At 37.3% G+C, this 13,190-nt stretch overlaps 1 protein-coding gene across 1 annotated transcript in view; it reads right to left on the reverse strand.

Annotated features, from left to right (window-relative positions):
• The window catches only part of ankfn1b (ankyrin repeat and fibronectin type III domain containing 1b), a 77,074-nt gene extending 67,972 nt beyond the window's left edge, over positions 1 to 9,102 (reverse strand). The window contains exons 1-3 of the mRNA XM_077739606.1: positions 8,512 to 9,102; positions 2,198 to 2,376; positions 423 to 652 (exon numbers count right to left, since the gene is read on the reverse strand). Coding sequence (XP_077595732.1) covers positions 423 to 652; positions 2,198 to 2,376; positions 8,512 to 8,630 — 528 coding nt within the window. The 5' untranslated portion in view covers positions 8,631 to 9,102. The remainder of the gene's footprint in view (positions 1 to 422; positions 653 to 2,197; positions 2,377 to 8,511) is intronic.
• Between the last annotated feature and the right edge of the window lie 4,088 nt (positions 9,103 to 13,190).

The raw sequence follows: 13,190 nt of genomic DNA on the forward strand, positions 1-13,190 counted from the left end.
GATATAAAATACAATTAATGCAATGTGTACTGGAGATTATCAAATGCATACCTCATGATTCTCTATTGCTTGATTTTAATATATAGTTTAGTCATCTGTCTTGATTTGTAAAGATACGTTAAAACAACTGCAAAGTGTGGATGAAATAGTGAATATTTGGAGATTAGTGGCATGCATTCTAGGCAATTTTTGTGTTGTTTTTACTATTTATACCTACCTGCATAACTGATTGAAAATGCATTTAAATGGCATCAGCCTTAGGAGATATTAATGATACTACAGAATTCATGCATCAAAACAACGGAATACATCAAGTTTATTTATCTCATTGAATAACGTCACTTACCTGTACCTAGGCACAATGTTGAATTAAAAAGAATGACCTAAAGTCTTAAATCGAAGAAAATACAAGGTTTACTCACAAATTTTCGTTTCAGCTTGGCCTTACTGCTTCGGGCGGGTTTGTCATCCACCGCATTCCCCGAGGTGTAGTCGCAGCTCATGTCCAGGTGGTTGTCGGCCGAGAAGCTTTTCCGAAGATATGCTGTGCGTGCTCGGAAGTGAGAAAAGGGCGACTGGGAACGCGGTCTGGCTTCTCCGCGTGCTGGCTCATCTTCAGCCTCCATGTCATCCTCCAAACGCCACAGTTCGCCTGAGAAAAGAAAAGGATTGCCATGAATTATTCACCATGAGAAACGACCTCTGCTTCAATGCTGGCGCATTTAAAAAAAGGGATGTAAAGTAAAATTTAAGGTGCTCTTTTTCTGGCTCACTCTGCAACTCTCCAGAAAAGATCTAGTCATTAAAGATTGATGATGCAGTAATGCCCCTGTTATTTGTGAGGCATAGCCTTTATACTGTATCTTTACTTATTGACTGCCACTGAGAGTGGTTGAGGAACTAAATCTGTTTTCGAATAAAAAAAGAATATAAAGTAGCGTTTTATATTTAATGCACATCAACATACTAGAAAATATAACACAGTAAGAAAACAGTTTAATAACCTTCCCACTGTAACTGCTTGTCATTTAAAATATTAAAACAATATGCCTTATACTTGAGATACTATCTTGATGATAATTGCTCTGCTCATTTAAAATGTAGACTAGGCTTTAGTGGCATCTTGTGGACTGTGAATATAATCGGAAGTAATATTTACACTTTTTTCTCTTTATGCGAGTCCTTGTACAGCAAATAAGAGAAGTAATGATGTCTTTTTCGCAGGATGGTCGATCCACAAACTGAAAGGAAATTGCTTTTTAACCATAGGAAGAAACAAATTTGTCTTTGTCTTCCAAGCGGCAAGCTTTCACACTTGCTTGCTGTCCCAAAGTGTTAATCATACACGACTTCTATCACTCTACATTTCATTCTGGCCGCAAATTCCGACAACATCGCCTCAGCGAAAGCGCTTGTGCATCACAAGCGGACTGACTCAAGATTGATATCACAACTTTGTCCTCCAATAAAAGAAATGTACCACTTATCAATTCATTCTCAAATGAAAAGTGAAGTCAGAGGCCATTGAAATTCAGCATCAAGCTGTTATTTAATTGTTCTGCCAACCACGTACGTTGACTGAACTGATTACAAATAGAACAGAGACAGAAGTAGCGTGCTTGTATGCATTTTACAATTCACGTCCCCATAAGTTGGCTTCATTAAGCATTGACTCGAAGATAAAAGGAAAAACTTTGAGCACTAATAAAGATAATGAGCAAGAGGGGTAGACACAGAAGCACAGCAGCATTATGGTCAATGACAGTGGTTGCTAGGCAACAAGGGGCCACGTTAAGTCTCTCGATTTTGATATTTGCGACGGAGCGGCTGCAGCGGAGCGACGGGTAGGAGGGGTTAAATACACTGATGGGTCCGGACCATAAAACACAAGTAGTTGGGCTGGATAACACGCAGAGATCCTAAACATGATCATCTGAAATAGGACGCCATTCACATTTACAAACCAAATCAGTGTTAAGCCAAAGTAATATTATAAATGTCATTTATTATATGATTCTTTTTACAAGACGATTATTGAATAATCATGTGGTACGCACAAATTATGGTTCTCCACTTGGCGCTACCCTTATTTTCAATGTAGTTTCTGGGACTAAATGTAACTGGTTTCACTGGTTTTAAATTGGCTTTTGTGTATTGTGTGGCTCGCTATGTGTTGTGGTCAATTTGTGATACTCACCAGCAGGCGGCAATGTGCATGCTTTCGGGCTGCTGGTCGTGGGTGAGTTCTTTCTGCGAGGAGGACTTCCACCAATGAGGTCAGAATGGTGGACCCTGGAAACTCGTGGGGACTGGGGGATGCTGGGGAGCGTACGAGATTTGGCCAGGATGGGTCTCTGCAGCTTCCTTTCTAGCGACCTGTCAGGAAAAAGATTGTTCACATTATTGCTTGGATTTTAACAATGAAACAATGATAATGCAATGTATGGAATTCAATGTGGAGAATGATGCTACTTTAAACTCATGCTGAAGGACTAACTGCTATTCTTTTTTGGCAGGATGATTACCAAACAAACTATACACGTTGACAAACGCACACAGCCATAAAATAGGAAAACATCTTAATGTTAAGGAGCAACAAGAGAGCAGTTGTACAGATCAATCGTGAAATTACTTCCACCTCAGCATAATCAAGTCGGAGGCCATTTAGGAAAACAAGGAGTAGAAATTGGTTTTCTTTTATGTGGTTGATGGCACAAACTCCCCAATGGGAAAACAATCAATAGAAAAATGCAAAGTGCATTTCACACTGTAACACCGTCCAACAGTAACAAAATGAATGACAATGGCATAGCAAACATGCAAAATACACTTTTGGTGTTTAAATAAATACAATGTTACCAATCCTGTCCTGTCCATTAATGGTTGCTTTACTTACTTACTCCTAGACAAAGCTAATTTACATAGAATTCCACTACTATCGTACTTAACATTATGATAAATCAACCAAAATGATGTGCTTTTGTCTGAATTCCCGACTTTCTGATTTGAAAAGCCATTAAAACAGATTATAATTGCATGAATTTCTATTTGACTTCCTTACCTTTTCTGTCCTTACTCTAACCTTGTTTTGACTAGTGGCATTTTCAATACATAAATTAAATAAAAATAACATAACTGCCTTGCTTTGAAAAAGGCATCCACGTAACTGCATGACCTTCCAGCACATCAGGACAAATCAGATTTTTTTGTGCATGCTTATACAGTATATAAGGTTATAAATAAAAGCTATGGATGCAGAAAGACCTGAAATTAATCCAGACAAGCTCAATGCTTCTATTCCTCCTCCCCCTCAGTCGGTCTCCATCCAGCATGATGTGATCAAATTCGATGAAACGTGGTCAGCATTTGTAACACTGGACTGAAACCCCTAAACTGCCCAGTGTTGCGGTGACAACTTTGACTGAGAATGGAACAATCAAACACAAGCTGCGTTCTTGGAGAAACGGTAGGGATTTGTCACTTTTATTTGTAAGATTGCCTGTACATAAAATGAGGTTTATTACCTCTGCCAAGGATAAATAGTGGAAACTCATGTTTTGATTGTTACTTGTGGATCAATTAAGTAGTTAGTAGAAGTACACTTATAACTAAACACACTAGTATCTGACATCATACTTTTGCTTTGAAAAGAGTAGAAATTAGTCCGTTCCTGTCCGAAAACTGGTAAAATGTCTACAAAAATGGCACTGTATAATAAAAGTGTACTTCAGAAAAATATACCGTAATGTTAATTGATATAAAGTGGAAAGCCTGCTTTATAAGCTGCATAAAAATGTCAAAAAAATCCACTAAAATAATATTATTCAGTTAAACTGAAATAATTTCCTCCTTCTAATTTGGAACTTGAACTTAGAAATTGATATTTCCAAAATTATTAATGTTAATTGAAATTCACTCCAACTAATCACATAAGATTTGAGCAACGAGAAAAAAGAATTAAGTGAATTAGAGAATTAAATGCTTCCATGTGCTTGGGAGGTTATTAGTCAACAATTAATAGCCTGTGAGGATAGTCCAGGCCTCTTGGGTAAAGTCATAGATACTCTGCCGAGCAAGTGAGTGGAATATTTCCGTTGCCTTTTAATTCTCTTGGACTTTTGGCTCATGATGCGTTTAGCAATCATTACCTTGGGACTAAATTGACGTAAGCACATTCAGAGCTAACTACTGACGTGTGCCTACTGTCAGCAAGTCAAATGCCTTCCGATGGAACAGGTGGGTGTTGAATATTTGGATTGGGACATGAGAGCATCCATAAAAAAGACACTTAGGACTGGGGGGAAAAGTGTGGAACATTCATCTTTTTTAAACCTTTCTCTATTTTGGAAATAAAAAATAAAGACACCCAAATGTCTTAAACTTTTATGACAGTCATTAGCAGACGTTTGGGGTACAATGATTGGTTCTTAACCCAGAACTACCAATGCATCATTTGTTATATTCACTTTTTTGACAATTGACTATGCCAAAAGGTACTTTGCAATAGTTCCATTGTTTTTCCCATTTTGGATGTGAGACAATATTCACTTGAGGCATACAAACGCACGGCTCAAATCGTCCACCGGATTAAAACAATAGATGCGTCCACAGGCAATCAATACAATGACACGCACAGAGACTGGCACATACAGCAGCAATGCGGTTGTAAGCGCCCCAGAGAGCACATCACCATGGCCCAGGCCGCAGACAATTTGGGTTCTCGCTCATGCAACAAACCTGTTGCTAAGCGACAAAACAAAAAGGAAAAGAAAATGGGTGTGGGCAAGAAAGTTAAGTTGGGCATAGAGTCGAAATGATTTGGAATGGCCAAATCCAGTCTCAATGCTGCAGGCACTTTAGGAAATTACATTTTTGGGGGGCCATAATGCATCCTAAATACTAATTTAAAAAAAATAAAAACAGCAGAATGGAAGAACAAATATGAATCTAATCAAGATGATTTGAGATCCTGCTCTGGGAAAATATTTCTTCTTATTCTGTAGCAAGCATATCAAGGGCATATTTTCCCTTAAGCCCTTGAACTTCAATTATTGGTCATGAATAATACATAACAAAATATAAAATTTTATTCCATTTCTGAGGAGTAGTGTAAATAATTGTTTAAAGGTAGTTATTGTTTTGTGGAAATCTTGCTATGTCAATTGTTCAAATCTAGTTTGAATTAATACAGTAGAACATCAACATACAACTTTAATTTAACTAAAAAATACGCATTTGTCAATTGCTTATTTGCCATTGAAATGCCTCCAATAGAAACCTGTCTCCACATGCATAAAAAACTGTGCTGTTTGAGTACAAAAAACATACTGTTAAGTTAACTGCCATATCAGATCAATGCTTGCAAATCAAAGTCAAAATGGACGAAAACACATCCTGAAAAACTTTTAAATCAGGCCACTGCTATCTCAATCAGTGTTGCATATTCTTCATCTTGTTTTATTTTGTCTTGTTTTAACTTGACACTCTTTTTGCTTTGTAATCCTGTGGCCAGTGTATTATAAAATGCACGGGGGAAAAGAACAAGATGATGTGTCTATTTGAGATGCCAAGGAACAATCAGCTTTTGAACAATTGCCCTCTAGCTTTTTTTTGTGGTTTTAATCTCTCTATCTCGCTTGGCACTCGGCTGACAGTGGAAAGGCTTTAAAAGACTTTGCCTCAATCGTCTTTTCTCACTGCGAACTCCAATGTGCTTTTGCTCACATTTCCGCATGAAGAGGTTTAAGTGTGAGACAAAGTTTAAGACCTGGAAATGGAATCTAACTCACCCAATTACAGCTGAATAATAAATCTTGTTCAATATCTTAACCATTTACTGAAAAGACAAATCTATGTTTTTCAGGGTGTAGCATCAGTATATAATGGCATGCAGTCAACCAAGGATTGATTACATTAATAACAGCTCTTAAACCATAGTAATAGCTGTCCATGGTCCTGAAATAGAGCATCCAGATAGGCCTAAGAATACTCATACATTTGCCAAAATCTGAGAATTTGTGTGCAATTGTTACTGGCATGCTGTTCTATTTTTTGCAGTGTGTTATAGAAATATATGCTGTTTAAAATATAAAATAAATAGATGAATAAACAATGCCTGACTAAAAACAACTGTGAGGTGATTGAGAATTGCTTTGGAGTGGAGTACATGACTAATAGCAAGTCCTTCATTTCTCACTCTTTAAAATCAACAATTTCCAAACGACTTTGAAGAGCTAAGTGGACATACAGGAAAAAAACATGCACACTTTTTCTCTGATTAAACATCACTTTTGATATGTTAAGCACAGAACAACTTGTCCCAATGTATTATAGCTACCTTTAAAACAGGGCACACTTTGTGCTTTTATTATGAAGAGGCTAAAACTATTTATTCCTAAATGGTAAATTAGATTAAATCTTCTTTTTTTTATGAAATCCAATTGTTAAAATGTACAAAACAACCTTGAATGTGTTAATAATGATAAAGAGCAGCCTGGTCTTCATTAATAGTAGAATGATTCTTCAAAGAGAATTAGAAAGAGACAGCTAATGGCTGCTCAGTGATGCCTTTCACTGGCATAACCTAGAATTGAAGATGCAGTGACAGAAAGAGAATAATTGAAGTTAAAAATATGCCGAGCTTAGAAAGAGGCAGAAGGATGTGTGTGTGACCAAGATGGTGAGTGGGAGAGACAGACAGTTAAAAAGACACTACATGCATGTGCGAGATGGTATTTATGATAATGTCAGCCCACGTTCAAATGATGACTTCAATATTTTTTCTAAATCTATTTGTTTATTTTACTATGGCTTATTTCCCGTAGTTATTATTTTCCATTAAGAGCAAAAATATATAAGATTGTCCTATTTGCTGGACTGCAAGACAATTTGGGGATATGCATGCACTCGTATTGCCATACAGAATTGAATTTACTACTTATTTAAAGATTGATAGAATGAACTTTGAGGAATAAATAATTCAGACAGTGCATAGTTAAAAAAAAAACTATGTGGGTGGAAAACTTATTCCATCTGTTAAGTACACATAGTAAAACTTGGAACTGCCTCACTATAACAGGCACTGAATTTTCTTCCTATCACGCAAGTAAATGTCAAAGTATACCAAAGACAATTCTTGTCTAATTGAACCCTGAGAAGAATTAAAAAATACATAAAGAATAGCACTAATGTCACCAGAGGAAGCAGTGACAAGGCAAAGTTAAAGAAAATTTGGTTACTGAAGCCAACAGTGAAGCGCGTGGGACCACAAGACATGTGACAGTATGTCTTCAAGCAAAAGCGCTCAGAAAGGCTCTCCTTCCTCCCTTCTCTATTTTTATCAAAATGTATAAAAAAAAACAGCCATCCTTCCACTGAGCATCAGTGGGAAGAATCCATAGTTGCCCGCAGCCAGCAGAATGGATGACAGCACACATCCAAAGATGCACCTCCACACTTATGTAACACAACGCTTACCCTCATGCATGAAAACACAGATGTACAAAAATTTGGAGAAATGACAGCCTTTACAGAGGTGTAGGAAGCAATTATTAATAATAAAATATAAATATTTTTAGAACAATGCAGCACTTATACAAAAAGGGTGTGTCCAAAAATTGCACTTGCAGGTTGAATGCTCATTTTTCTTGTGCATTTATTTACATGGATTGGATATACATTGAAAAGCTAATCTTTTTTTCCCCACTGCTTATATTCCAGTACCGTGAATTTATGGGCTTACTTGGCAAATGAACATCATGTCTTGGGGTGTAAACATCTCATAATACAAAATGGTTGCCTGAGGTTTAAAGCCCAGTGCAGCTTACAGTAGATGCAAACAAATGCAGTTTTTTGTGCTAAAATGTGGTAAGCGTGGCTTGTAGTCTGGTCTAAAGCTAAGAAAGTTTAGAAAATATGCATGTCATCCAAAAAACAATTGAAATAGCGCTAGTCAAAAACTAATAATAATGAAAAACTATAATGTATGATAACAATACCAGAAGAGTGTACGGAAGCATAAAACAAATCCAATAACCCAACCCAAAAATTAAACCAAGCAAAATTCTGTTGCATTTCTTTGAGATTTTCAAGCACTAGTTAACTCCCAAATTTGAAGGTAATCAGATACACTGTTAATAAAAACCCATAATTAGTAGTTCCATTAATAGCCTCATTCGTGACTGAGTTTTTAAATAAAACATTTAAAAAAGTATGAGACACTGTGATGTTATACTAATTACAACAACTGGCTCATAGTATTCATGTTCAAGGTTAGAACTACTACAGCCTCCCTCCCACACTGACCAACCATACATGTTAAAGTCCATTGAAAACTTTTGGTCATCCTCCAATGTCTACTTCAGTGTGAATGACTATTTGTCAATAGGTCATCTAGTCCAAAGACTCCTATAAAAATCTCAACCCCACTCACAACCCTTCAAAAGATACACATTATATAAAAATGGATATAGTGTGAAATACATGGAGGTTGTTGACACATGGACAGGTTACCTGGCCTCTGCCACCGTACAGCAGTAACTGCCACTCCTCCGCGAACTCCTGCCGACTCGCAGATCCTCACGAGATTTACGCCGATTAAAGTATTCTGTGAGTTTACCGAAAGTGGCCATGGTTCCTTCCTCTGCCTTGGCTGGCCTAATGCTTTTTTTTTGGAGCTTTAAAAAAAAAAAAAAGGCGCTGATCCCCGCAACTGCTTCACCAACCTGTGGACTTGTGTCTGGACTCACTCAGACCTGGATTGCTGTGACACAGCTTGGCATCATCTGCGAGTTTGAGTCTTTCCTTTCGCCATCTGCTTCTTATGCAAAGCACTCAATGTACAGCCAAATGAAAAAAGAAAAACAAAAAGAGCCAAAACCCTCAGTTTCTCTATCTCTCTTTCTCTCTCGCGACTGCGCACAGAGCAAGTCTCTTAAAATAGTAACGTTTGTAAGTGTCTACCAATCAACATGGCAATAGCAGTGCCCCCCTGAGGAGGAAAATGAGAAAGATAGAAGAAGAAGAGACGAGAATCCAGACGGAGAAAGGAGGGAGGTGATGATAGAGCAGTAGTTCTCGTGCGGCAGAAAAAGGCAAAAATGCGGCGATGCTTGGACGCCAGCCCCAATCTAACCCACCCAACCCACCCTGTTCTTTCCCCTGGCTGCCTCTCCTATCTTCTTTGCCTAGATTCTTTCATTCTTGATGAGCACAGGCGCATCCTCAACCAATCAACAACCTCTTGGCGCTGTCTCACACTATGCTTCACGTGCATAGATTTTGCACACCGCTTGAGGTGAACCTGCCCCCCCCTACCCCCAGCACTGCATTCCCACACCCAGTTGTCCATTATCCGCTTCTCTCTGGCTTCATGAGCAATAACTGACTGACTGCAATACATCCTACTAGAAAGCTATTTATGTAGGGAATTAAGATGTTCCACAGTGTAAATCAACCATTTTCATTGCTGATATAGAAAATTTTCCAAGGAACCTATCTTCTGATCTTCATTTAAAACCGTTGTTCCCATAGTCAGGCCAAAGAAATAAAAGGACCAATGCAATTGGACTGGTTTGTTTGTTGAAGATCCAAAAGATTGCTTTAGATTTTCAGTTTTTCATGTTTTTTTTCGATGCATCAGTACACTACAGTATTGTATTTGTAATACTATTTTCAGCATTGTTGTTCCATTAGCATGGCAACATTAAAGAGAGCAACAATTAAGAGTTTTATGCAAAGACAAGCAAGGATGAACATCTAATTAGTCTGTCTTCGTCAGCCAAGCAAGTATCATTGTTGTCCTTCACAATGTCATACATCATTTTGTTATTCCATTCTTACTAAAGTCGCTTTTACTCATTTTTCTTCTTGGAACATATCTATACTTCATCAATAAATCATGGAGGGGTTTGTATTCCCAGATAAAGTCAATGGTTTTACACAAACACTATTTTACAAGAAGATCTGGATAGGTATTTATCTTTGCATGTTTGCGTCAGTAGTCAAAGGTGTCGTCTCTTGGGGCGCAAGGAAAGCACGACCCGGCACAAGGTTTCTAAAGGAGTTTATCTTTATCGATTATTGTCTCCATCCAAAGGTTCATTGCCTACTGCACTTTCATTATATGTTCCACCCCACCACCCACAGTTGGTCATCCATCATAGAGGTAATATCAGCTGATTATTGTTTGCTTCACACATGGCCATATCCTCAGTTTACCTTTCTAGGAGAAATAATATGAAGGATTACAAGGGATTTAAATGGAATTTATTTAATCATTACAGTATCTGTTAGAAGCATATAACCAAACCATCTATTTTAATGAATGAATTTGCAGCACTTTAATGGTTTGGGAAACTGATTTTTTTTTAAATTACCATTAAGGGAAAAAGTACGAAGGGCGAAGAATGGTCTTTTGAGCCACTGTGAATTGTTCCCTTTTTTTGTCTGGGCTACATTTCGATTTTAAAATGGCTTTGGCGGATGAATTACTCCTACGCTGTTAGATTTTTACTTGAGCTATTTTCATACTGGATGATGCACTTTGGAATCATCAATATGATGTCGAGAGCCAAATACAAGGATACAAATATAAAAAACTGTTACATATTTGGACAATATAAACAATGGGACAAAAGGAATAAAAACTAATTAATTGTGGCTTTGTTGTTAGCTCGTCTAAACTGGTATTAACTGCTATTTGTGTCAGTGATAAGTGATTCTATTGTATTGAAATTGAATTATGTCATCTGTGGTGATTAATGTGTTTATTTTTATGACAAATGATGTCCTTTGTTGACTTCAAAATAATGAGTGAGGAGAAAGAGTGGGTAAGGGGAGGCAAACACTGCATGATTTACATTTAGACATGCAGTATACGTACTTGTTGACCGAATGACGTGTTTTTGATCTCAAGTGACTCATGAATCAGGGCAGTCTAGCGTTTAGATAGGAGGTGAGCAAAAAAAAAAGGAAACGTTTAAATTAAATCAATAAAAAGTTTCATTTTCATAATAACTAGTTTTTTTTAACAATGTGGTGCGTTGAATTATGACTGACCCTCACTGACAGATTTGGGGTATTTGATCTTATTTAATTTTTAATGGCCATTATATTAAATGAAGTAAAAATTTGAGACTGAAAGGAATTAATGGCAATGTGCATTCATATTAGTGGTGAATTATTATTTGAGGGTTTTCTTTTGTTTTGTTTTTTAAAGGAGCAATGTTTCAGTACTTGAGGGTGCTTGCTGACAACGCAGAATACTCAGCCGCTCCCTTGACGCGAAAAATCAAAAGGGATACTCGTGATCGACGTCAATAAGAATCCATTTGGGAAATCTAGGTAGTGCTGAGCAGCAGTAATGTCACTTTGACAGATTTTGTTGTTGCCACCTCTTATGGGAGGTAATAACAACATGCCGCATGCATTTAGCCAACGGCTGCTTCTATTCCGCCCTGGGCAGATTGTGATCAAACTGCAAACACAAGCTCATTCATAATGTAGCAGTATTCTGGGAGCATGGCACACTTGTCGGGATGCAGGTTCAGTATTTGTTAGCTTTATTGGCGTTGACGGCAGACAAGCAGACTTCCTCATCCTCCAACACATTTGTTTGATTTGTAACACGACTCAGCCCTTGAGACATATGTTTATGTTGTTCTCATCACAATTCCTTCATGCAGAGTGTGAGGATGTTCCATGCAATTCAACACAAGACAGATAACAAATTCTATGGGGGGGGTTGTTGAACAATTGGTATCTTTAGGAAGACTATTTAAGATTACCTGACATATTGTTAGGACGAGTATGTTTGTATAATGTGCAATTTTAGTTGGTTAAATGAAGATATTTCACTAGAAAGTATGAGATGATTCTAGTGTGTGGATGGAGATACAAAATGTTGTGTAAGAGTGGTTCAGGGGAGAACATTTTAGTCATATTTGAGGGTTTTATAGTACGGTGAGTGGGCTGGATTGTACTTGAAAGGGCATTTTAAATGATCATGTTGGATCACAAATTAAAATTACCTATGCTTGTCCAGCATGTTGTATTGAAGCCACAATTAGATTTTTGGTACTCATGTCACCTTCACTACTGTGTTTGTTATATTGAGTACAGACTTCTGCACAGGAGGGGGAAAGCCCAGCAGTGAAACCTAATTGGGAAGAACAAAGCAGCAAAGTTGTATTTGAAGCAATCAACCACATGATGGGAAATAGAGGGTGCACATCTGGACATTAGACAATCACAAAAACAGACACAGTGGTGGGTTTCCATCATAAGAGTGGGTGGGAGGAAGATGAGTTAAGATTACAGACTAGAGGAGACATTGGGGTCTAATAGTATACGCGTCATAAAATAAAGTACAACCTCAGGAGATCAATATTAAGCTATAATTGTATTTCTGTGCGTGAATAAAACAACACCTTCAAATATGAAGTCAGTTGTTATGAGGACAACATTGGTAACAAATGTTTTTTGAGGATACAATGGACAATAAAATTTCAATTGTACTCAACACAGTCTAACTGATGATAAATCAAATATGTACAATGTGTACATCCATATATTAACCAGTCACTATGTGTATGTGAGTACCAGTATTAAATTTCAGTGAATTTTAGTTTGGTGATGTTTTGAGATTTTACGGTAAAATAAGATTCCTTGGATCAATTATTATTTAAACATGCAACAATTTTAACAACTTAGTAATTTAACAAAGCCTATGTCATCCTATACGTGAGCAGAGTGCAGATTCTTGTCAAAACGCTAAACTTTTAGTAACTCATCAAGAATCAGAATTTATTCCAAGTTCCAAATAAATGACTTTGTCGCCCTCCTGTGGTCAAAAAAGTGTACTAACGTCAAATTATACACTCAACCCCTAATTACATGAAGCCTTATCTCATCAAGCTAACAAAACAGTCAATTTGCATTGCTGGATAACTATTAGCTTTAGAATATAAGACAACAATTGTTATCCATTATTAATAATACTGTGTCATTAAATCTACTTGACAAATTGAGTTTGCAGTGTACACACAGTGACGCAGATGCCTCAATATAAATACACGGCATGATAATTACACACCGCTCCTGCATGTGAATACGCATGTATTGGAGAGGGGGGAAAGTATAGCACTTCTCATTCATTTCTATTGTGATGACTCACCGATGAATCACTGCTT

Source organism: Stigmatopora nigra, chromosome 18 (assembly GCF_051989575.1).
Source record: "Stigmatopora nigra isolate UIUO_SnigA chromosome 18, RoL_Snig_1.1, whole genome shotgun sequence".
Classification (NCBI taxonomy): Eukaryota; Metazoa; Chordata; class Actinopteri; order Syngnathiformes; family Syngnathidae; genus Stigmatopora; species Stigmatopora nigra.